Source organism: Hermetia illucens, chromosome 1 (assembly GCF_905115235.1).
Source record: "Hermetia illucens chromosome 1, iHerIll2.2.curated.20191125, whole genome shotgun sequence".
NCBI classification, from domain to species: Eukaryota; Metazoa; Arthropoda; class Insecta; order Diptera; family Stratiomyidae; genus Hermetia; species Hermetia illucens.
In genome coordinates this window covers 24,800,305-24,826,783 of record NC_051849.1, presented here as the reverse complement: position 1 = coordinate 24,826,783, position 26,479 = coordinate 24,800,305, and the positions used below count along the sequence as shown (strand labels likewise).

Below are 26,479 nucleotides of genomic sequence, written 5' to 3'. Positions count from 1 at the left end.
CTTTGAGGCAGCTCACAAATCACCGAACAGGTGAGTTATTCTTTGATTTCATTATTGGTACAAACCTATCGGTTTATAACGGTCGGTTTGTTGCAGTATACCAACCTTCTATTTCCCCACCTCGGAGAACTGTGAGGTTTGGGGGAGGTCCTTGATATCACTCTAATAACCGGCAATGGGATTCTTAGGGTTGAGAACTGGAGAGTGTTTGACCAGAGGTCTATCTCAGATCACAATTGGATACTTTCAGCCTAATTCTCGCCGCAAAGGTCTCCAAAGCCTTTAGAGACTCCAGGAGGATCGACTGGAGAAAGTTTAGTCAAGTAATTAGGAACAAATTCTCCAGTACGCAAATCGGTAAGATTGGCACGACAGACGAATTGGAGTCAATTATCAGGTCTCTAAGAAAACATTCGATATCGCCTTTAAAGTCTCGTGCCCTGCGAAATACAGCAATAAGACACTGCCACCGTGATGGAGTGAAAATCTCCCCAGCCTCAGGAAGCTAACAAGGGAAATCTTCACCATCTGCTACAGGCATAAATATTGGCAGCCGACCAAGGATTGCCTGAAGAAGTACAAGTCGGCCATTAAAACCGCCAAGAGACGGTCTTGGTTGGACCATTGCCAGAACATCGAAACTACCAGCGAATCCGCAAGCCTCAGTAAGATTCTGTCCGAGGAACGTAAAAGCCCAAGAAGGCTCCTGGACGGAATCTTCTGGTGAAACCTTGGAGCTACTGGTTCAAAGGCACTTCCCCGCCAGCGAGAAGAACTGTGAGTCAGAGCCTTGCTTGGAGAGTTTGCGGCCACCCCAACTGTGCGCGACTATCAAATCGGTAATAACCGAGGATAAGATCGGCTGGGCTATAAACAACTTCTCCATACATAAATCTGCGGACCCAGATGGCATAATGCCAGCCATGTTACAGAAGCAGCGGCAAAGGGTTGTGCCGAGGATTGTTGAGATCTATCGGAGCTGGATCTCTTTAGAATATGTATCACAGTGCTGGAGACGCGCACGAGTGGTTTCATACCGAAAGCGGGTAGGCGCGGCTATGAGTCCGCAAAGGACTTTCGACCAATCAACCTGACCTCTTTCGTGCTGAAGACCCTAAAGCGCGTCCTGGACATCCATTTAAGGCCGATTATGAAGAGAATGCCTTTCTCTATGTCCCAGCATTCCTACCTTAAAGGGAATTCCAAAGACACTGCCCTCCACCAGGTAATTGGCACCGTTGAGCGGTCACTGCCGTACAAACAGTATACCATAGCTGCCTTCTTGGATATAGAGGGAGGATTCAACAACATTAGTACCAACGCCATCAAGGATGCCTTGACCAGTATTGGATTGGAGGAGTATCTTACGCAAACGCACGGGGAAGTGCGTATAACCCAGCAGCGCCTCGATTTCATCAGAAGATTCCATCCAGGAGCCTTTTAACTTTTTAAGAAAGGATGGCTACGACGATGAAATCCGCACACGGTTGTTGGCCTAGCCTAGCTTAAAAAAACTGTTCTGCTCGAAACGTCTCACCATAGCTCTTATTGTACAAGACAATGATCTTGTCAGTCCTCGTGTATTACTCGGAGGCTTGGGTTCTTAGCATGAAAAATTACGAACACTTGGCTGCGTTCGAGAGAAGAATCTTCCCAAGAATTTTTGGCCCGCTACATGAGGATGGACGATTCTGTAGCCTAGATAACGACAAAATCTATGTGCCATACCATGGCCGTCAAGTGTCGATAAAATCCGGCTCAACAAATTGCGGGGGGCGGTTGACCTAATCCGTATGGAGGAAAGTCTATAATGGCAATATCTTATAGTAGAAAAAGAAGACGAGGCAGATCCTGCCCGAAATAGAGCGATGGCGGGGAACTGTCAGTTCGAGGACCCTTCTGCCACCCGGCCCCTCCACCGGTCGGCCTTTATCTCCTATGGACGAAAGAACCCCAACGTAATACGCAACACGATTCCACCGATTAGCGCCTATGTTGTCTGGAGAGAGATCCCCTTTGTTTAGTTAGAGCGTCCGACGAAATCCATCCCACTTTCCACAATACAAAAAGGCCTGATGGACGCCGTCCGCAACTCTATTACAAAAAAGACAATCAGGAGATCAGGGCTTTCCAATCTTATGAAGACTGAAAACCCCCATTCCGCTTAGGAGCTGGATATAGAAATAATCAATCTCAACAAATTTCCCATTCCGCCACACTGTTAAGCTTCCAATGAACCGCGCAGTCCATCTGCCTCTAGTCTAATTTTGCCAAGAGAGTTACCACTCGTCTAGTGTACGTTCCTGTTGTTCACGAGCAACCACCTCCCCTGGCTCTTCTCCCTTGCGCTTGTATAGGACTTTACACTCCTTAGCAATGAAAGGCAACGGCGATCACTCCCGCGATCAGCTCATCTTTGAGTCAAAAGCCAATCAAAGTACTTTATCGTTGGTTTTAATTCGATTATTGACTTGCTGATCGATATGGGACGCAGGGTTGAATTCTCTTTTTAGTCTTCGATTTTGCAGAGTGGAAGGTTGAAACCATGAGTAGTCATCCATCTGCTTACCTGCCGCATCAATATACTAAGTCTGTTTTGCGCCTGTTCAACCAGGCATCCAGTAACAAACGTAGCAACATCATCGGCATAACCGACCAGGAGCGACTCTTCTAGCATGTCGAGTCTAAACAGACTATCATAGGAACCGTTGCGGAGGCCCGGCCCTAGGATAGATCCCTGTGCTACCCGCGATGTGACCTCCCTCCTCCTCTGACTCTCCGCGTCTCACAAAACAAGGAGTGATTCCTCAGATAATCCGTCAATACTGATAAAAGATAGTTTGAGAAGTGGAATGTATTGTCTTGTGTGCCTAAAATATCTCCATTTTACGGATTTAAAGGAATTTCTGACGTCAAGCGTTACGAGGTGCACCACCCGTCGAAGTGGGCGGCTGTGTGCCTCCGCTCGACCAACAGCATCCACGACTTGCATGATAGCATCGACTATGGATGGCCCCGCTGTTAAACCGAACGGCAGTGGAGATAAGTCACCGGCAGCACGTACCGGTTCAGCGAGTCTACTTCTGATGAGCTTCTCGAGCACTTTCCCAGCAGTGTCAAGCATACAAAGTGGCCGATCTGAAGACCTCTACTCAGGGTCGTCGTTTTCTTTGGTGATCAGCGTAAACCTCACCACCTTCTAACGAGAAGGGAAAATCTTGTTTTTCAGGCAAGCATTGAATGCGCCGAGCAGTATGTCTGACCAATATTGCAGCATCACCTTGTATACCTCTGGTGGGATGTCGTCGGATCCTTCTTCCTTTCGTTTTCTCCCCAGTTCGCTCTGCAACAGGTTGTTTGCGAACTAGTTGGCGTTTGTGGTATTCTCAGTAGGGAACGCGGTTGTTTCTGCTTTCGCGCATCTTTTGTTACACTCCATTTTCACCCCTTTGCTGACGTTTTTCAGGAGGAACATCGCAGACCGGATGCACTTCACAACTACAGCGCATTTCTCTTCGGCTTTGGCAAAAACAGTCGACAGCGCTCCTACTCAGCTTATATTCGAAGCCATCTGGTCAGTTTGAGTAGTTTCCAATATGCTTCTTTCCGCGACAACATCAGCTTCCACGCATCACTCTGCAAGCCTTGTTCTCTATTCGCGCATCCTGATGTCTCGTCGGGTATTCTAGACTTCGCTGCTTCCTTCGCCTTTTATACTGCGTACAAACGCAGCTAACTCATTCTTGATTCCCAGTATCTCCTCAGGGATCGGGCGAGCTACCAGATAGATAGTTTCCGCTTATATTATAGACACTGCCTTCCAACCAGCTTCACCTGACTACTCCAACTCAACATAAGTGATAACGACATTACTCCTGTGAAAAATAATGTTTTATAATGTCCGTTTCAAAGTGATATCACATTACAAAACATCACTAAACATCACCGTTCTTTCTAGTGCAAGTTGTGGTGGCGCTTGCGGAGTGCCGGCCTGATGCTGACTATCGGTTGTTAGTGTTATAATTTCCTATTTGTTTACTGGCTTTGGACAATGGTTTTATGCTTCTGTATCATAACTTTTAACTACGGGGACTCTTCGCAAATTTGCATAATGTCGCACAAACGAAGATATACTTCCAAGTGATAAGTAATGTTCGTTCCCCTGTTCTCCGCATGTGAAAATATCTTACTTTAGTGTAAGACAGTCTCTTACTTTTTCTCCTCTGTTGCATGGGAGGTTAATTAGTTTAATTAAAGTACAACTTACGCCATGAATGTGATGATTGCAGGGCTAATATCTCTCTAGTGACAAGTACTTGGTAATGTGGGGTTCCGAGTGTAATGTGTGATATTGGCAACATAACATCTTATATAAAGTTAGGGTAATGGAAGTAATGTCTGTGATATTGCTTTCTAATAGGACTTTTCCCAATAAGTGATGCGATATCACATTACATATTAAGGTGATTCTTCACGCATTTTTATTACCTAAGCACTGTTTTTCCAGGACCTTTAAAAACACCTCAAAACAGCATGATTTCCTGATACGCCTTAATTAACAAAACTCCAATCGTGCGCCATTTCCACTGATTTTCCTAATCTATATTGAATTGGTTAATCAAAATATATTCCTATCTAAATCGGTGGACGTGCTTCCGTTAATTAATTTCCAATTAAATATTCACTGTAGCGTTTTAAATGCTTCCTTATTTATTCCACAGTGAAGTTTTGATGCTCTACCTCCTTCCCTTTTTGTAGGTTGTCTACCTTTTTAATCGCATAGTACTAAATTTATTTAAACTTACTGCACTTTTAGGTATCAAGGTAGCTTATCTCTAATTAATTTGCATGCCACCACCCATACAATCGCTAGCAACGCTTTTCCCTAAGCAAAATTTGTTCACTCTCATATTAGAATGAAAATTCTAAAAGGATTCAACCTACGGTCAAATTACGAGTATTTTTGTAATGAAAGCCGAACTTACAGTGAGGGTATCTTCAATTAGGCATAAAAACCTAATATTTGCCTTAATTCTTGGCAACATGCCGCGAAAACAGTCGTAGGTCGATTTCCTAGTGACGTCAATTCTTTAGTTAATGACACGTAATATAATAGTTCTGCTTCAGAATGAATCAATCAAGGGTACATCAAGTTCATGCATATCTAACAGCAGATTATCTAAAAATAAGACACCGTGGTATGACCTTTCAAAGTTGTTTTCATGACCGGGGGATGGTGATGATACATTTTGAAAACAAACATCCTAAAAGTCGTAGATTTATTTTGAACTGAAGCACAATATTTTCTCAAATCTTTTCTATTGTTGGAATGATAAGATACAATTCTTGCGGCAAACAGATGCGAATTCCCATCTAATGAAAACAGCCAACAGCTTCGAAACGCTTTTCTTCATAGAACTTTGTCGTCGTGTGTATGTTCTTAGGTGAATAATTCAGAAGTTCGTCTCTTTTCCTGCTACTCGTACATATTCACAAGGAAACTTTGAAAAGCTTTCCATTTTGTACAAATCCTTTTCAGCCATAATTTCCTCAACTAACTTAACTTTCCTCTTTAAGATATTTATTCTTTTCTGTTTCCAAATCAGGAGCGATTCGAGATGTTAAATTTATAGTAGAGTCAACCGCACACGTGCCACCGTGTCCTTTCTTCCTTGAAAATAATCTTCAAAGTCTTATCAGTGAATAATAAATTATCAACGATTTGCTGCTGCCGTGCTTCCATTGTAAATCACCTCAAATAATTATAAACAAGCCACTTAACTCACCTCTTGATGATTTCAATAAAACTCTCTGAATTTCAATATCAATTAAAATCAGTCGCGAGCGTGATACATCAAAGTGTCTGTGCACTGATTATGGAACGCCCACACCAGCGAGCATTGTTCATAGACACGTCCTTGACATGAACAATCAATCTTGAAGTTATTTTAACAAGCACTCCTGCCATGGCTCTGACTCGCATTCATTTGACGTAACCCAGCAACGACCCCGACCTATGAAATGTTATCCTCAAAATAAAACCTTCCTTGTTTTCCTCATTATTCATTGCCTTGAAGGTCGCAAGTGGAGAAAAGCCTGCAATAGGGTTGAGTTGAAGGGTTAATGAGATACATAACGATTCTTTGAGTCGATCCTTATTAAGGATAGAATCGTGCACTGACCTCCATGGAAAAATTTGTTGAATACGCTCATTCGAATGACGGTTTGGTTTCGATTCCTTAGCCTATGGAGTGTTTATCCACTGTCAACTAGGACTAAGTATTTGCATCGTTGGCATGACTTTCCACCTAATCCGTCACTAAAACTCCTCTGTTTGGATACCTGTTTGATCATTTTCAAGCCATCCTTCTCTGTCAGTCAATTGAATATATCATCCACTCTCCCTCACATACTGCGAAGGAGGGGATGAGTGGTGAAAAAATCCCAATCGTCGATTAAAGTCTGGAAATTTCCTTGACATTCATCAATCTTTCTGTCGTCTCCCACACTTCAACAAAGGCAGATGACACTGTCGAACTATTCCTACAGTATTCGTCCTTTATCCCAAATTTTACAGAACAGATTTTTAATGGCAATTCTTGTCCATTACCTGTCTTGCTTGATAAGTTCCCCTAGGATGTGTTCATATTTCTTGGCTCTTCATGGTTGACTTTACATTTTCCAGCATTAGAGGATCAATATATTGTTGGTAAACCATAGATTACCATCACGAGGCGGAGTCAACCCACTCTAGCTTCGTCACCTTTCATCTCTACGCGGCATACCCAACCGCGTTTTCCTCGCCTTTTCTGCCTTTCGTAGTTTGCTCTGAATAGGTGAGACCATGAAGTTGATCGCATCCCAATCCTCCCGGCAAGTTACCGTTCTCCGGGCAAAATTTTCTGATGATGGTACTTCACCTAGAGCTTCCTCTAGGTTCCTCCTTTTCTCCACGAACCTAGGACATTGAAAGAATATGTGCGCTGGAACCTCTGGAAACCCGTCACAGTTTGGACAATTAGGTGAGGTGTCGAATCTAAACCTGTACAAATATTGACGATATCCCCCATGGCCAGTGAGAAAGTGGGTGAAGTTATAATTGATCTCCCCACGATTTCTCTCCACCCATTCCCGATGAAAGGGATCAACATGTAAGTCCAATGACCCTTTTATGATTGGTCCCATTGCCGTTACCATCTGCTTATGGATCTCTTTCTTTTTGGCTTTTTTCAACTGCAACTGAAGGCAGAGCACACCCTTAAAGCTGTTCTTCTGAGGACTGCCGCATCCAGCGCTTTTCCCCAAGCTGGAACTGTATACAGCAAGATAGAACTCACCAGCCTGTTAACAGCCGGAAAATATGCCGCAGTCCTCCTACGATCAGTGTCATCCTTACCAGAGCCATACTCGTATTGGATGCTTTTCCGCAAATATGCTCTATGTGCTGCTTAAAATTGAGTCAATCATCGATATTACACTAAAGCGTCCCGTCAGATCTTCCTCTTGCCAGTCTGCAAGTATGCCGCGGTTCTCCTACATTCGGCATCATCCTTGCAGAAGCCATACTCGCTGTGGATACTTTTTCACAAGTATGCTCTATGTGCTGCTCAAAATTGAGTATTCCATCTATCATCACTCCCAAGTATTTGATGGCCACCTTGGAAGTGATGATACGATTCCGAATTCTAATACAGACCTAATTTTGCGGCGCTCCGGCACTCTCTAACCAAGCTTAGCCAAGCCTTAACAGCACTGATTGCTTCACTTAAGACAACTCAGCATTTTCGAGGTGCTTTGTGACTACAACCAATGCTATGTTGTCGGCGTAACTCACCACCGTTGCCTCCTCCGAAATCGGAAAGTTAAGTACATTATTATGCATGATGTTCGATAGTAATGGGCCAGTATAGGTAACCGTGGGACACCCGCTGAGACAACGTACTCCTTGGTATTGAACCAGATCGCCCGCTCTTGCAAGTAGCTATCGACGATAGCAGTGAAGTCGATGGAAACTACAACCGTCGCCAGAGACGTATAAGGTTCCAATTGGCCGAGTTAAATGCATTTCTCACATCCAAACTCTCCACTACGAAATATTTGCTGTTGCAACCCCTTCCGTGAATTGCATTCTCGACCAACCCAGTAACCATTCAGATGGCATCAATGGTTGATCTGGCTTTACCCATACTATCGATTTGAAAGACCTCCTTGGCTCTACGACCGGGAGTAATCTATTGTAGATTACTCGCTCTAATATTTTCCCCACAGTGTCCAAAAAACATATAGGTCTGTCGGAGGTTGGCTCACCTGGACATTTGCCAACCTTAGGCAGTATAACTAACTTCTACAGCGTCCAAGAAATATTCCCTCGGACACACACGCTTCAAACAACTCAGCGAACATGTCCAGTTTGGATTTCACGGCAAGCCATCCACACTAGGAGCTTTGTTGTCTCCTATTCGACCACAGATCTCCAACAACTCGTCGCTGGAAGTTGTCAGTGTCCTCCTCTTGCTGGGGGGATAACCGACGGATGAGTTTTAACAAGAGGGTAGGGTACGTGCTCTACGGAGATGAACGGCCTCTGAATTGGCCCATTACCATTCTATATCTAGGGCATGGACGCGTCACATGGGCGACATGGACAGCTCTTTCCGAACAGACGCCTGCTTTATTAGGTTGGTCTAACCACACTTTTATGAAGGTCCGCTCATCCAAAGCTTTTGCAAACCAGCCCGAAATCCTAGCCCGTGGGTCCACCCATTGCTCAAAGAAGATTTCCCGGGGGTTGCTGTGGGTCCAATCGTCGCTAACGCACTAGGGCATACCACCTTGTGGGTCCACTTATAACTCACAGAAGATTTCCCGGGGGTTGCTATGGGTATAGTCGTCGCTAACACACCAAGACATACCACGCGCCAAGGCTGACAAACGTTAGATCTACGATTCTGGCAAACCTTCTTTCTGAAAAATGTTTACAGAACCGTCGGCCCGACTCAACGGCCCAAGCGTCGAAGTCACCGGAAATCATCCTTGGCCTTTCGTCAAGAACAAGATTGTCCAGTATTTCCTCGAATTCGAACAGTGTCAAACTTGGTGGGACGCAACACTTACGCACATATACCCTGTTTATTTTCGCCCACACAAGGCCACTGACTGTCTAACTCCTAGTACTTTATATGGCATGTCCACCGCATGCTCATATCGCCGCCCATACTGTTTCTATTGGGTTCGCTTATGATGGCGATTTCCACCTCCAATAAATCTTGAGCGACCAGTGCAGCGATTGAGGTTTATTTAAATAAATCTCATTTTCTCATTAAAGTGAGCGCCTTCCTATATTCTGGGCATTTAGCACCTCGATTATCCCACCCTCCTTCCCACAATTACCATTTTGGGTCCCTATTGTACTCTTTGGCAATATGTCCTTTCTCCCCACACCATCTGCTTCGATCGGACCAATCAATGCCGCTGATGCATGTCTTCGCGAAATGACCAAAGGTGAGGCACTTGAAGCACTTCTTTAAAGGAATCTGCTCTCTCAGACAACAGACAACCCATCCGATTCGAACTTTCCCGGCCGCCAATAACTTCTGCGCTGCGTAATGTGGCCGTTTCAGTATTGCCATAGGACATAGGCCATAGGCCATAATGGACCCTTCAGTAAGTTCCCCCAACTTTAACTGTTCCTTTTTGGGAAAGCAAATTTCCTCTTTGGATTTCACTTGATCGAGACCCTTGCAATGTTTATAGATATCATGTTTTTGGGTCCGTACTGTGACATTTCCCCCAAGTGGCCCGTACTGTGTTTTTCCCAAGCTGGATTTGGATTGTTCAAACATGAGGTTGCCCTTCTGGGTTCTTCGAATCTCGCTGACATTTCCGCCTGCATCTTTTAGATCGAGGTCAACTTTTTCAATATGTCCGGGCAGGACAAATTGTCCTTGGTGAAGATCACCATTTCCTCTGGGCGAATCCCCCCCCCCCCCCCCCGACTTCCTCTGCTTTCTTCTTCGTCTTTTTATTAACTACCTTGATCCATCCACGGTTTTAATTCCCCTTGGATTTTGCCGATTCGATTGCCAGAGCTCGTACTTGGGGAACTTTGGGGTACTTTTAGTTATGTTTTTCGGAAATATTTGTATGCCTTTTTTCCCCTTAGACACCTGCTAATTTCCAAAGTATCCACATCTTGTTCCTCCTTGTTTGGTGGTAGGTTACGGCAATACGATTAGATATCGCTTGGATCGCCTGTGACTTCGTTGGGATAGCAGGGTTTGACTTGTCCTTGGATTTTCGTTCTTCCTGCCGCGATTTGTTATACAGCACTCTAATAGCTCTTATCATATTTTTTATGGCTTGGTTCTGTGCTCAGCTACATTTGCACCAAGCTGTGTGAAGGGGAATTCCTATATTTTTCAATCTGACTCTGGTATGCCATGTTGATGCCACAAACTCCTAAAACAGTGACTTTAGTGTAAAAGCTATAGGGCAGAGTCCAGCCCGCTGAGATCTTGAATGCCAGCCCACCTTGCAGCTAGAGATCTCTCTGAGGTCCTCAAAGAATGGTTTACCTAGTGTCCGCAGTCTAGCTCTAACCAGAGCTGGGCAATCGCAAACGAAGTGTCTAAGGGTTTCTCCCCCTTCTCACAGCTTTGGCAATGCGATACGCCGAATTTGACAGCATGTTCTCCTATAGACCTAAGCCCAGTGTAGCCAGTTCTTACTATAAAATGTAGGAAATAGAAACAATCGTTTGATAACCCACGCAAGTGTCTGTAAAATCAACTATATGCTTGCGCCCTAATTGCGTGCTTCAAACCATTTTCCTCCGTAGCACCTGTTGCCATCTGTCTTTGCGCCGACATCACCATTAGGGTGGCCTACCATGATGATATAGTCATCAGTAGGTTCTTTTCAAGTGTTTACTTCAAGAAGTTTCCAGAAGGCATCTTTCTCGCCATCAGGTCGACCTTTCTGTGGTGCATATGCGGTGAAGAAGTGAATAGTGCGATCAGCTGATATAATGATGAGCTTCATCCGCGGTCATCAAATCGCTCAATCCCTTTAATGTCATCACGGACACCATCAGAGAAGGCAATACCAGCACCATGTTGAGTATTATTTTCATTTTATAACATGCAAATTCCTTGCGGCAGCTTTTGGTACCAAGCCATCGAGTCACGTGAAGAGCGCAAATTTCAGTGCATCTCTTCCGAAGAGTTCTTGCGAGTTCCTTCGTCTTTCTAGTGAGAGTACCAACATTTAGCGTGCAGACACGTATTTGTTTTCTAAGAATCAATTTACTTATGCCCTGACGCGTCCATGCATCAAGAATATTTGACGGTTTTTTTGAAAGGACACGCTCCTTTCCTTGGTCGTCCACTGAGGTGAACGCCGTAGCTTTTCTCCGAGGCTTTGCATTCGTGCTTTTGCTTTTAACGAAGTTGAATGCACTTTCTTGGCCGGACTGTCGCTGGACCTGGAGTAACTCCAAATAAACTTTTTTTGTCTCTTGCTCTGATTACAGCATTTTATTTTTATTTTACTGGCGATAGTAGAAAGTACGCTACCTCAAACCCTTCTCCTTTATGTGGGCTTGGGGCCTATGTTTGCTTCTCTGGTCAATTTACATTTTGTCGTAACGTACTTTACCCAACACCTCAAGTCACTGTCACAGTTTTGCATCCAACTGAACTCCTTGCCGATTGCATTATTACAATCTACCCGATTTTATAATATCCTTTCAATATGTAATAATAATAGGATCATGGGAAGTTGCACTGCATTCAAAAAACAACAAGGACTACCGGTTTCGTCCAGGGTAGAGGCCACTCTTCAGACGCTGCCTCACCTCTGCCCTGCGAGCAGCGTGACCGAAAAACGCTTCTTCCAATAATCGCAAAACCACGACATGGTTGCGAATTATATTCAAGTTAAATCGCCAATAATTTGGGCCTAAGCTAGGTTATGGTTCGGTCCAACATCATGTGGATGTGCACTTAGGATCCCCCATATCCCAAACAGTTGCACTGCGTCCTAAAAGAACTACTAGGCCTATGTAGCCAGTTTCTGCAGTTTGTCTAACTCCTTTTGGTTCTGTCTCCCCAGATTACCGACCCATAAGCCTTGGCCTTACAATTCCAGCAATATACCCAACGAAATATTTTCGGGGGCATCTTTATTTCCTTACTACTATAAACTTGCAGATCACCAAAGCTCTCGCGGCTTTCCAATTTATAGTCCCGAATCAAGTATACCTGTGTTTCCTATATATTTCTATGTCATGCTGTCTAATAGCTCTGAAGTGATCAGGTTTGCGCTGCCTAGTAAGCGGCACTATGGTGGCCTTGAAGATATTGATGCGCAGCTCCGTCCCCTCTCTAATTGCTGCTACTTCTAAATCCCAACTAGATTCTATCACATAGGGTGTCCTGATACTTGCTCTTGCAGTTAATACAATATAGTCAGTGTAACACCGGAACAATATTCCTTTTTAACTGTTTTTGAAATTTAAATCACTTCTGCTCGCCTACATGCCATTGGCAGCCCAAAATGATTTCTCGGTCCTTCTAGATTAGCACTGGGAATATAATATCAACTTCAGATGATTTCAGTACTCCAGCTTTCGGGCAAACCCTTTTTCGTTTTTCTCCAATTTTCGTTTTTCCTCTCTGCATATCATTAGGGCATCAGATAGAACCATAGTGTCCTCCGCCGTGGGAGAGGACCCCAAGAAATGAGTTTTGTAATCGCGTTGCTATGCGGTACCCGTACGTTTTTGGATCCCAACTAGCCCACGCTCCGGGTTGTCGGAGCTCCATTCTCACCCTGGCTAGATTCTTGTTCCACCAGGGTACATCCTGTTGGATTGTCTTAGTGTTAGCCATTAACACCATTAATGACTGAAGCTCTTATCTAGTGTTCTTCCAGGGCTAATATTCCGTTTGTCTGTAATTTGCTCATCGTCTTGAGCCTTAGGAAATCCAGGTTTAGCCTTTCTTTCTCAATAGGAAGCAGGTTTACTTCCTCGATAATTTTTGGCTCATCACGGGTGATTATTTGCTTTTGATATAATTTAGATGGAATGGCCAGTCATATGCTCTTCAACACGCTATCGTAGCTAACGCTGGCCTCTGGCTCCTACCTTCGCTCCTGATCTAACCGAGGGTTCCTCCTTCTTGACTTCGAGCTTTACATCTTAGAGCATTACTCTCCTGCAGGCTGATCTCTATTCCTCCCTACCTGTGGGCGATTAGGATGTCTAGGAGCTCCTCCGACCCTTTCGCTGCGGCTTTGGAAATGTAAACTATCCCTGCGTGTGCCCACGGTATATCATCCTTAGTACATATCGAAAATTCTGGTCCCTTCCAAACTGACAATTCGAGGACTGTGGTCATCAACTATTCCACCCTCCTAAGGTTTTTAATGATTTCATGCTCTTCACTAGTAAGTATTTGTTCCGGAAGTGAGGAAATGATGTCTTTCTGAGTATGGCTCATCACTGCAATAGCATACTTAACCCGAACCTCGGGTACATCTAATTTCGTCCATCTTAATTTGTGGTTTGCAATTCTTGGAAGCGTTTCCCTCGTATGGACTGATGTCTATCTGAGGTTACTTGAAGTCATTTTCCTGCTCCAGATTTTCCTCCAAATAGAACAGATACCGTTTAGGACCTACGTCACTGAGCCCTGTCAGATATGCTCACTTCAAACCCAGTTTTCGTGACCCCCGGCTTCTAATAATGTATCTTAGTTGTTTGTGATCTTGGCAAAAGCTTGGCTCCGCTCCCTGACTCCCCAACTTCTCCCTGGGTATTACCACCTGATTATCAGTATTCCAGAGATGCGCCTGGTTATTTCAGTCGAGTGAATCCCAAGAGGTTAGGACAGGCCCCGTCGCAATGTGCAGTCAAACTTCATTTCTGGAGCGATATGGTATTACTAAGGCTGCATTCGAATCCAATCAGTTACACTGACTTCATGAGCAATACTCTGGATTGGGAGATATATTTTCCGATTCCCTTATTTAGATCCATCACGCACGGGAGACTTGGATTATGAGGAGCCATATATCAGCCTTCCAGTGAACGGTAGACTGATTCCCAGAGTCAGTCCAAACCTCTACTTGACCCCCCGTCAGTAATGAATTTTTCTCCTGGAGACTTTTGGGCTAACATACTATATCTGGTTCTTAAGTTTCTGGTTAGGTTCACTTTGGCTATTGGAAACATTGTTGAGGGTAAACTATCACTTTACCTACCTTTTCGCCCTCTGTTTTCATATACATTTCGATATCTTTAATTTTTTGATCCAATTCTCGATCTTCCAAGGATACGCGAAAAGCTCATTCGCCCAAAATAAGGGTCTTCCCTTAAATCAGAGTTCTTCAAGATTTCAGCAATACAGATAGACATCACCATGCTCTGCGTAGCAAATCCTGGTACTAGCATATGTCAGTTCACCACCACTTCACCTTACATATTTCAACGAATCCCACATCATTATCCTTGAAGCACAAATAGAAATCTACATGGATTCCAGACAATGAGCAATCCACATACTTGAACCTAGCACACAGCAGACATCAATTCAACCCTACCACACTACCCTCGCCGTTGAGAATATGTGAAGATTTAAATTCAAGGTGGAAAGCATAATTGAATGTTTAACCTTTTCCCTGCTTTTTTCCCTATTTTCATTCCATCGGAACGGTTTCAGTGCCCCTAATGATGGCTTATGTCACGCGATACATTTACGGGACAGACAAGTTACGACCCAATGCTTTCGAAGTGCGAGGACTAAATGGAGCGTCGACCGGAATCATCCATTGCGACGACTTAGCCATTTTAAGTCAATGGCTTAAGTTAATTACGGACAACATTGTTGGATTAACACATTTACAGGTAAGATTATTTTCCGTGACTTCGCCTGTCGCTGTTGACTCACCCCAGGACGGCATACATTTCAAGCTTGCACGTAGAGGGTGAGAAACCCCCGTAAAACAGCAGACTTGCATGTCGCCTCAAGCATTTTATATATTTTCCTGTACGACGGGAAGTTTTCATAGGAATTAATCTCTCGCCCCGCTGATTTCGTGTCAACTTTTTTCTGGATTCATTTTCAGATGAAATTGTACAATAGGAATTTCGCCGTCGGAGAAAGGATCGAGTACATGGGCTGGGTGAACGAGGGTGTTATCAACAACAATATCTCGTGGCAGAGCTATAAACCGAGGTTTCTTATTCTTAAGGGCACTGAAGTAATGCTTTTCGACTCACCCCCGGTAAGTGGAACTATTCTTTAACAATGTAAGGTTTAAATATCTGTTTCGGATCCTAAAGGTTCCTAAAAGTGACAAATACTGGGTAAGTAGACTAGGAAAATCATCAAGATTACAAATTTCAGGCAACTTTTCAAAAGATCTTGAAAATCCTTTCCTGCTAACTGTGAAATCAAACTGCTTGAATAAATTGTTGACCCTCTGCTGCCACTCCATATTTGCAGTAGTAAAACATCTCATTTATGTAGTCCCTCCTGCTGTAAATGGTCGAACAAAGCTCATAAATCCCTCGGAAGGTTCCAAGTGCAACCCATGCTGACCCCTATAACCTTCAACTCCTTTGTAAACTTTAGACATGTTTTGCTTTATATTCGGTCTCACTTCAAAGTAAACGAAAACCCACATGTATTTGCCCAACACCTCCTCCGCCGAGGCTCCTTTTTCAAGCCTGCTGTCGTCGATGTCCTCCACCTAAACATTCTGACCTTTCAGAGCTACAAACCTAGTGTAATTCTGCCAAATGAATAATAAACCTCCACAACTCAACGTAGTTATTTTCAAACATTAAATAAATGAACGGTTTATCCTTTATCTGATGAAAAATTTACGACATATTAATGGACTAATGGGATAAGGATTCAAGAATGGGTAGATAAGACGCAATAATGGGAATAGGGGAGCAACTTTTTATCGTTCTCCAACGAATAATCGAATTTTGAGAGAGCGCCCGGAGCTCGCCCGGAGCTCGCCAGGCATTGTCCTAGGATAGGATTTCCGAAGTCGATTTGAATAAGTCTTAACTCATGTTTATGACTTGGCATGTAATGCAGGATAATTACCCCGGGAACGGCTCCAACCGAGTTATTGGAAATCGGCAGCTTTATCGCAAAGGGGATAACGTTGAAATGAAGCTTTACGAGGGAATGATTGGGGTTGAATTAAACATAAGCACGTGTGGGTCGCACGTACATGCCACGTATGGATGAGGGTATGTCAGGAAGTTGAAGTAGGACAACAAAGCTAATACAACCGCAAGCCTTGGAGTCCTTAACGACATAACTTTTGTTGCGTATATTAAGGAAAGAAATGTGGTATTTGTAGAAAGACAGATTAGAAGTTGAGGAACGTATCTACACAAATTACGCTCTCAGAAATTATATGAATGCAATATCCTCTTGAAAGGACCTCGAAATTCATATCATTTTCACATCAAAGCCATTATTTACCATGAACTTTATGCAAAAAGTTGCCACCCTTGGTAGCAATAATTTTTAGCAACAAGACCCTGTGATTTTAATTTCCAGATTACAGAGTGAAAAGCGGTAACTGAAGTTAAGCTTCCTTCCTACTATTTACAGCTCCTCCCTCCTCTGTCCAAAAAGTGGCTGGAACTCAACTTTATGCAGCCCCACAGCAGAAAAAACCTTCTGCGTATAGTAAAATTCCCGAAATCTGTAACGAATCTAGGATGTTGAGACTGATCAAAAATCCAACTCGAAGTTCTTAAGGACATTGTGGCTCTGACCTTGAAACCATCGTAAAAATAAGGATGAGAAAGAAATTAGGGTGGAAAGTTGGGTTATAAATGGCATGAGTCGTTTTGTTTGGGAGGAAGAATATGTTGAGCTTAGTAGTGGTGGGTGGGGGGGGGACCCGTAAGGAAGACTCCTCTACCTTCCCTGGACACTGGGCAACTTAGGGATTAGGCGTGATAGGCACCTCACAAAGAGTTTCACCGAGCACCGGACTAAGGCAACATCTATGGATAGAGTCTAGCTGATAATGTACTCCGGTGTCATTTTGAAGATTTTGTGTAAAACACACCCTTATTAAAATCGGTTTACCGTCTGTCTGTCTTTTTTTATGGATGGAGATGGAAATCCTACCAAGACACTGCCGCGCCAGGTTGCAGCAGCGTGTAGGATTCTCACCCACTAAAACCACCCCCACTTTCTCCTTCCTTCTTCTCCGCGGAGCCGCCACAAAGCATTGCTTCCCGGGGTGGACTGCGCTTTAACCGATCAAGCCGTCCGTTCTTCGCGTCCTCCTTGGACGCTCCGCTTTTCCAAGTTCCTCCGGTATTCTTTTGACTTCAACATTTACCCGACGATGTTCTGCGGGCTTAGGTTGGTTCCAGACTCCTCCTTTCTAAAAAAAATCGTGGACAATGGAACATAACATGCTTCGGGTCCTCAGGTGTGCAACCATGTTCAGGACAAAAGGCAGCATCATCAAGCCTGAATTGGTGCAGGTACTTTCCGTAACCACCATATCCTGACAGGAATTGCGTCAGATGGTAGTTAATCTCGCCGTGTCGTCTCTGAATCCACTCCTCAATACGGGGAATTAAAGTGTGGGTCCAGAGACCCCTCTGCGATTCATCCCACCGTTGCTGCCACTTTTCCAGTGACTCTCGCCTTGCCGCCTTTCGGTATTCTGCATCCTTTTCAGGAGAATTCATTTTCCCTTTCTCGTATAGGCATCGTGTCTCACTTGCCAGAATGTCTATCGGGATCATTCCCGCAATAACACACGCTGCCTCGCCTGATATTGTTCTGAAGGCGCTGCACACCCTTAGCGCCACTAATACGATAAGTCGTATTTACCCTCCTCCGATTACTCTCACACGCTAGTGCTTCCTCCCAATTTGGTGCCGAGTATAACAGTGTGGAGCGAACCACTCCGGCCACAACTAATCTGTGACTTTATCTTGGGCCTCCAATGTTGGGCATCCGCGCTAATGATGCACTGGTATTTGCCGCTTTCTCACAAGCATAGTTCAGGTGTCCCTTGAAGTTGGTTTCGAAGTGATGACGTGACCACCAACACCAACATTAACCGTATTCCTCTTCCTACGACTGGTGATCAAGACCGCCTCCGTCATTTGCTCCGCAAGGTAAAGCTGAACCATCTCCAGCCGCGCTTTTATGGCGCTAATGGTTTCGTTCGAGATATTGGGCTGCACATCATTGAAGGCATGACAAAGTATATGGTTGCAACGTCGGCACATTTTTGGCCCCCTACATGAGGATGGACGATTCCCTAGCCTACACAATGACGAAATCTATGAGCGATACCATGACTGTCCGGTTGTGGATAAAATCCGGCTCAATAGGTTACGGTGGACGGGTCACTTAATCCGTATGGATGAAGATCATCCAGCCCGGAAAGTCTATAAGGGCAATATCTATGGTAGAAAAAGAAAACGAGGCAAACCCTGCCTAAGATGGAGCGATGGCGTAGGCCAGGACGTCAGACAGCTTTTAGGGGTATCGAATTGGTGGACCTCGGGGCAAAACCGGGATGTCTAGAGTTCCTTATTAAGACAGGCCTAGACCGGATACCGGTTGTTACGCCGTTGATGACGATGATGATATAGCATGTAGGAAAAGCTTCTGCTTATAGCGAAATCCCCGGAATCTGTAAAGAACCTAAGATGATGAGAATAACCAAAGATCCAACCCGAAATTCGCAAGGAGCTTGTGCCTATGCTTTTTGAGCCAAGGTAAAAATAAGGATGGTGAAGAGATTAGGGTAAAAAGCTGACTTATGAACGGTTTGAGTAGTTTTGTTTAGGAGCAGGAATACATTGGATGCGGGAGTAGCGACTTGTATAGAACACTCCTCAACCTTCCCTGAGATGGTTGTCACTTTTATATGAGAGGAGGATTTACAGGAATTAAGCGGAGAAGATTTACCTAGCTGATCTAAGTTATAGGCAACGAAAAGGTTAGAATGTGACAGACCCCTTTCACCCAGGCGCTCGGCAACCAAGGCGTTAGGTGTGGTAGACACCTTTCAAAGAGTTTCACTGGGTATCAGGTCACGGCGGCATTTGGTTAAGATTTCGGAGGCTTGGTAAAGGTTTAATTGAATATGTACTTCGGTATCATTTTCAAGGATGATGATTGCCTCTTTTGCAGGCAATGGACCACTTTCCAATTGGCAAAGTATCAGTAGAACCCGTTTGAATAGTAGCTCGATGAAATTATCAGTATATTGAAGGATCTTGACTGGGTTGAGTGTGGGAGTAGATTTTAGGATATCCTTCGTAAAATCTGAGGACAGGATTCCGGAGAGCACTGAAGCTTATGAGATTCTAGCTAGGTTGGTATAAGAAGAGGCAGTTGTTATCGAAGTTTTACTTGTGATTGTCACTGATAACTGGAAATTTGTTTATGGGGGCACAGATGAAAGTAATGCCATACGAACTCAAACGCTTTCCATATGTCAAGGAGGCAAACTATTGTAGTTTCCGTGCTATTATTCCCGAAAAAGCCGCCGGTTTTCAGGAAAAGGAAGTAATGCTTAACCAACTTGAAACGCAAAAGATTGACTTACAACCCCTTTTACAGACCGATAAATCGGTAGTAAAATCAAAATAGACCTATCGTGTAAAACGTAGAAAAATACAAGCCCTGCTCCTTCCATCGATTTCAGTTTGATTACTGACAAATAACTTCCTTATAAGGACACAAGCTGTGAGCCTGACATGATTGGCAGCTTTTGTTCTACAAAATACATTGTACAGTTTACCCTGTACCCATTCTGTTGTCATATCTGATGTCAATCCAAGGCTCCTGTAATAAAACGATGTCGATATCTTTCTCCCTGGAGAAATCAAGCAGGAGAGTCAAGATTTACTTCGAATACTGTAGCTCGATCTACATTACCAGCAATATTCCTCATTTGCCATACATAGTGATGCCTATTGCCGTAGGAACGCCAATCTCCGGTTCTTTCAACACCCCGTTGGTAGTTTCAACTGAATCAAAGCTAGTTTTCTAGTTTGCAGACTCGGAACGCTTTGGCGTTAACGTTCCTAATTCAAAATCATAATTTGTAGCACTCCGCCTTTCCTATTCCTCGCTAATAGAGAGAGCCTTTTAGTGAGGAATAGAGATGGGTATGTGATGTATGTAATATTACAAAAGTGGTATCAAATTACTATTGCCGAGCGCGAGATAAACATTACCAAACATTACAGTATCACCTAACATCACCAAACTTTACAGTATCATAACATCACCGCGTTACCGGACATTGTAACATTACCCAATATTCCCACATTACAAAAGTGATGTTCTAATATGGTATCATATTTCCAAACATCACCTAACATTACCGCTCTTCACAGAACAAGTCCGGTGGCAGTTGTCGATGCTGGCACCGACTATTGGGCTGGCTTTAAGTTACGTATGCATTTCGTTGTACAGGTGACCAAGAACTTGTTCTATCGGCTGACTGTGACGTAAAAAATGAATTTTGTGTGTGGTAGACAAACTTTTAATTATGCCAAGCAAAGATAACTTCTAAGTAAAGTAATGCCTTTTGCATGTGAAAATATTGTTCTATCTGTTACCTTATGTACTTCTCTTGCACTTGCGGACTTTACACTACGAATGTAATAAATGCAAGTCGAATCATTCTAGTAGTAAGTAATTTTTGGTACTATCGGAAGTTGAATGTTAATATCTAATGTTGATATTTCACATCAAATGTACGGTTAGGGTAATGAAGGCTTGGGAGATTGCAGTGTAAGCGATATGATATCACCTTACCTACTAAGATGACGTTCTGTGCATCTCCACTTTTCAGGCTCTTCCTCCATTAACATCCCCAAGTCATTCATATGGGCCATAAAGTTATTAACACACAGACATTGGACGAACTTGTCCCTGCCTATACCAACAATAGGTCTTCCAGAGCTCGCGTTATACTCAATATATGCTGACTATGCAAAGGGATCAATCCTAGCGGCCACCACGGAGAAGTTTTCTCTTATTAGGAACACAACCACCACTTCTACATACTATTCAACTGATAGTATGGCGACGGCGGGTATGGCCTGGCGACGATGTTGCTCGCTCTCTTCAAAAAGTTACTCCCGGCCAGCCTGGCCAAATACTCAGAAATATCAATTTCAGCCAATGCATATCCGGTTTATAATCGAACATGGTGCCATTGCATGCTTCCAGAACCCATTGGATAATTGGAGCATTTCATGACAGTTGTATTCAATTATATATCAGTTGCAAAAATTCGAAAAATGTACCCCCTTCAAAAGCTTCAAAGGTAAATAACAGCTGTAAATGGAATCATCAGAATGTTCCATGTCTATCTGAAAGTTCTTTTCTCCACACGACTGGATCAGAGTTATCGTTATTGTGTTGAGAATTGAAATACTTTGTCCTTAGCATTCCTAACTCCAAACCGTAGTTTATGATCCACCTTTTCCGAATATTCTTCATTAGTGAGGACGAAGAAAAGCAAACTATTCTTTTGGGGGTCCTCTTTCCTTCACGCCATTATGCATCGCGGGGTTGAGAGGGGACCGACATTGCACATGTTTGTTCTTGTCAACGTAAACCTTCAGCAGCCTAATTCAAACAACAAATCTCATAGAATTCTCATCGTACTCAATACCAAGTTCCCCCCTGAGCATCAAAGTATGATTTTCTACCTTTGCTTAGGGTGCTTGAGAGAGTGAGATCATACTGAATCCCGCGATGTCTCTCCAACCCACTCCTAGATTGAGTGTCCGTCGACTCTTTCCTGAACGTTCTCAACGTTATAGCTATTCATAGATCTCTCCCTTTCGGGAAACCTGCAAATTTTGAACTGACCCCACGCATACGACCTTTGATTATCAAAAACGGATTATGATTGGTTTCGGCAATGTTTGCACTCTCCTCGACAACGGTAGCCACGTTCCTCAAAATGCTGGCTTTCTCCAACTTAAGCGGAAATTCCACCAATACAAGCTACACTTTCTGGATCCAAACGAAGTAAGATGGTGGGACTCTGGAGAGTACTCTTCTCCCTTCTGCGGCAATGAGCTTTTGTACTCTGGAAAACCAAGTGAGCAGGTTTCTGACAGATATTCTAACTGCAAGATTTCGGTTCACGTTAAGGGGCATCACAATTGTACAATGCAACGCCCCAGCGGAGATTTCAGATATTGTGGAGGAGGTTATTTTCTATGAGCAAATAAACGTAGTTCAGATGAGGCTTCCTAAAGTTGACACTGAGATGGTGATGGGTGATCTGAATGCCAAGGTGGAACCTAACACGCGTGAAGAGAACGCGGTCTACGCTACCGCAACGGTAATGGTGAGTGTTCATGGATTTCAGCAACTTCCACCGCCTCGTCATTGGTGGCACATTGTTCGAGCATAAAGCCTGTTATAAAGTCAGTTGGGTTTCAACTGACCGACACCGTACGAGGAATCAAATCGACCAGCTTGCGGTCAGCAATCGATTTTGGAGTTGTTTCCTGAATCTGCGTATCAAGAGAGATACTAACATCGGTTCGCTTACGTGTTGCGTCCGTCACTTCCCGCAAAGTAGGAGAACTGTCGCTCGCCAGTGACCGCCACCAAAAATGCTTTTTTCTCAGGTAGTGCACAAGTCGTCGGCCACGTCCGCAAAAGGAGCTGTAAAATCTGGCTGACAATGGAATCGTGGAAGAGGATCGATTAGCGGAAGGTGTTGTAGGGTCTATTGACCACTCTGAGCAATGGCGGGTGTGACGCGCCCGAACTCCGATACTGAGTGTGACAATTGAAGGGGTATCTGCGTGCATCAATCAAAGAACATCTCGAAAGTTTGATCGAAAGGAAGCAGGCTGATTTCCAGCCGGATTTTCCTGCGTTAACCATATCAACAGCCTCTTCGCTCTTCGTTTTACCTGCTTTTCATCAATTTCGAGAAAGCTTTCGATAATGTGAACGGGGACTGGACTGCACTACGCAGAAGGGACAGTCCGGCTAAACCAATAGCTATTATCAGACCGACATATAATGAGGTTAAGTGTCACGTGCTGCACCGAGACCAAATCTCGGAGGATTTTAAGATCCAAAACGAAGTTGCATCCTATCACCGATATTATTTTTTGTTGTTACCGGCGACGTTCTTCATGCTGCCTTATCCGAGGACGTGAAGGAATTCAATGAACTATGACATCTTTCCTCAAACACCTCTACTACACTGATGACATATGTTTACCCTCTGACTGGGTTATGGACTTTGACCACATGGCTCTGGATTTGGAAGGAGAGGCAAGTGAAGTTGAATTGAAATACCAACAAAACCAAAATTCTCAGTCTGATTGGTTATCGCATTCTCCCTATTTGCATTAATGGGTTAAGCATCGAAAACGTCGATCAATTTATATATCTAGTGTGTTTTCTGCCGATGGTTGCACCGAACTGGATGTTGCCCGACGTATTAACAGCACCACATGCGCTCTAGCTGCCCTGCCTAAAATCTGGATATGCGGTTATCCCAACACCAAAATCAAAAGTGTGAATGAGAGTGAGAGTGTTGTCTGCTAGTGTTCTTTCTGTGTTACTATATGGAAGTAGCACATGCAAAGTGAATTCCGCTGTTACTCAAAAATTCCAATACTTGTTTGCGTTGTATCATCGAAGTGCACTGGCCTGACACTACCTCAAACGAACAGCTTGATTGATGCACAGGCCTAGTACTCGTACCCACTATGATCGGAAAGCGGAAGTAGCAGTGGATAGGTCACACATTAAGGAGGGGCGACAATTCCATTGTGGGTGACGCCATACAGTGGAATCCACTCTCTTGAGATATCCGTCGAGGAGGAGGCCCCAAGGGCAGTTGGCACAGAAGAGTAGAGTAGGAGTGCGAGCGTCTCGAGAAGTCATGGAGGGGCGCTAAAGGTAACCTCGAACCATGGCACGTGGGTGTAGTTGATGCGCTATATCCCACCAAGGGGTAAATAGCAACCATATGTATAAAAGAAGCCCCGTTTAATCGCCCTATTTGCGCCTGGTAAATCATACGTTCCGTAGATATACCCTTTTATTTATTTGGCTGCCTCCCGCATTTGAGAGATGTACCTTGAATAATGATGTTTGCGGTCAGTAAGCTCCTCATAAGTGCAATCCCAGCATCTCATCCACATTTATAATATTAGGTACTATAATGACCAAGATTTTGACAAATGGAACCCTACAGCCGTTAGAGATCAAACCGTGGAAATCCGCTAGACAGTCCTTTAAAATGGCCAGTATTGAGTTTTCGAGGCCCTCCATTGTGAAAAACTTCGTTTTCTACTTCTCTACGGTCGTTTTTTTTTCTTCCAATGCGCACCCAATAAAAAAAAATGTCCATTTAATATTGGGTTGAGGAAAAAGAAATGTCGTATTTTGTCAATAGATGGCGACACTTAAACATATCTTGTGTTGTACTTTTCGCATCGGGTCATACTATACGGCGATTTGAGGACGACAATCTGTGCCACAAGTGTCTCTTTGACAGTGTTGTGATCGTGAAACTCAAGTTATAGCGCGTCAAAGATGGAGTCCACCAATCAAAAAATTCGCCATATTTTACGTTTTTACTACCTGCGAGGTAAAAATACAACAAAGGCGGCCGAAAAAGTTTGTGAAGTTTATGGGCCCGATACTGTAACGATTCGCACAGCACAGCGTTGGTTCGATCGATTTCGTTCTGGTGGCTGGTAGGTACTGGTAGGCCAATCGTCATATAAACCGATAAAATCGTCGAAATCATCCAAGTAGACCGGCATGTGAGCATTTGCTCGATTGGCCAGGAACTGGGTATAGACCGTAAAACCGTTTGGAACCATTTGCAGAAGATTGGGTTCCAAAAAAAGCTGGATGTTTAGGTGCCACACGAGTTGACGCAAAAAAATCTCCTGGACCGAATCAACGTCCTCGATGCACTGCTGAAACGGAACAAATTCGACCCATTTTTGAAGCGGATGGGGACTGGTGATGAAAAGTGGATCACGTAAGACAACCTCAAGTGAAAAAGATCGTGGTCGAAGCGCGGCGAGCCGGCCCAAACCATCGCCAAGCCCGGATTGACGACCAGTAAGGTTTTGCTGTGTGTTTGATGGGATTGGAAGGGAATCATCCACTATGAACTACTCAACTATGGCCAGACCCTCCCTGTGTGGAGTTGCCAAATCTCCCATCAGGCGCGTCCCTTCGTGCGGATAAGGGAATGCTCGGCGAATGTGTTATGGCCATGCACATGCACGCATCCGGAGATGTGCGTGTATGGGCATGTTTATGTGCACGCCGGGTAGGTGGGAAGTAAACACCCACCCGTGGATAAAAATTAGCTATGGGAAGGATACCCAGAAATAAAACCAAACATGGAGGAGCAGAAGAAGAATGAAGTTACGGCGCAGGGTTTCGGAAACGCAGTACCGGCGGTTTTTGGGAGTGAGCAAGCGGGCTCCCGGCCATCGATATCCAACGACCGCAGCGCCTCAGTAGTGGGAACCTTGGCTACTGTGGCATCTAATGTTACAAGCGCACGGGAGGAACTTGAACTGGGTCCAGTGACGGACCCATTCAGAAGGAGTTTGATTTTTCGCAGATTCCCTCCCACACGGGTACAAGCCCCCACGATCGCTACCCCCAGTGGGAAGCGTATAGCGGGAGTCTTCGATGAGGAAGAATCATTGACGCCGATTCACCCGAGCGATGTTTTGGGCAATGATCAGTCTGGAGCTGCCTTTACTGCCCTCGGTAAAAAGATCATGGAGCTATGTGAGTTTATAAAGGAGCGCAGGAACATTCACCAAAATATAAGGGCCATGATAAGAGGCATCCGTTTGACGTACGGCAAGGCTCAGGATGAACGAGTAGGGAGGTCGCCGATTGGAAAAGTGAACCAGGCAACTCAAGTAACGCCGGTTCAAAACACAAAAGGGGAGAAACCGGGGAAGAGGCTACGCGAGAAGCTGAATGACTCAACAGGCCAGCAAACCCCGAAAAGAAAAAAGGACTCAACTCCCAAAAAGGTGGAGTTCATGAAAAGTACGTCTGAAGCTGCCAGTGAAAATATTGCAATGACTACCTCGAGAAAAGGGATCAAACCTTCAAAGGCGGATGCGGAAGCTTGGAGGAAGGTAGAACCGCCGAAAAGAAATAATCGGAGGAAGATAAGACCGGACGGGATTATTATTTCCAAACGAGGCGAAGGGTCATACGCTGACTTTTCCAGGAAAGTGAAGGCAGACCCCGAACACACCAATTTGGGAGACAACGTCAGCCGCATTAGACGATCCCAGAAGGGAGATCTTATGTTGGAGCTTAAGAAATCCAAGGATGTTACTGCGGACAAATTCTTAAGCCAAATCGGGAAGACTTTAGGGCAGGAAGCCGACATAAGAGCTAGCAGG

General features: G+C 44.3%; 1 protein-coding gene across 4 annotated transcripts in view; it reads left to right on the top strand.

Moving 5' to 3' along the window:
- The window catches only part of LOC119646471 (gamma-1-syntrophin), a 260,298-nt gene that overhangs the window by 195,315 nt on the left and 38,504 nt on the right, over positions 1-26,479 (top strand). For all 4 annotated transcript variants that reach the window (XM_038046923.1, XM_038046922.1, XM_038046920.1 and 1 more), the window contains 2 exons: positions 14,724-14,908; positions 15,130-15,288. In XM_038046923.1, the coding sequence (XP_037902851.1) occupies positions 14,724-14,908; positions 15,130-15,288 (344 nt within the window). The remainder of the gene's footprint in view (positions 1-14,723; positions 14,909-15,129; positions 15,289-26,479) is intronic.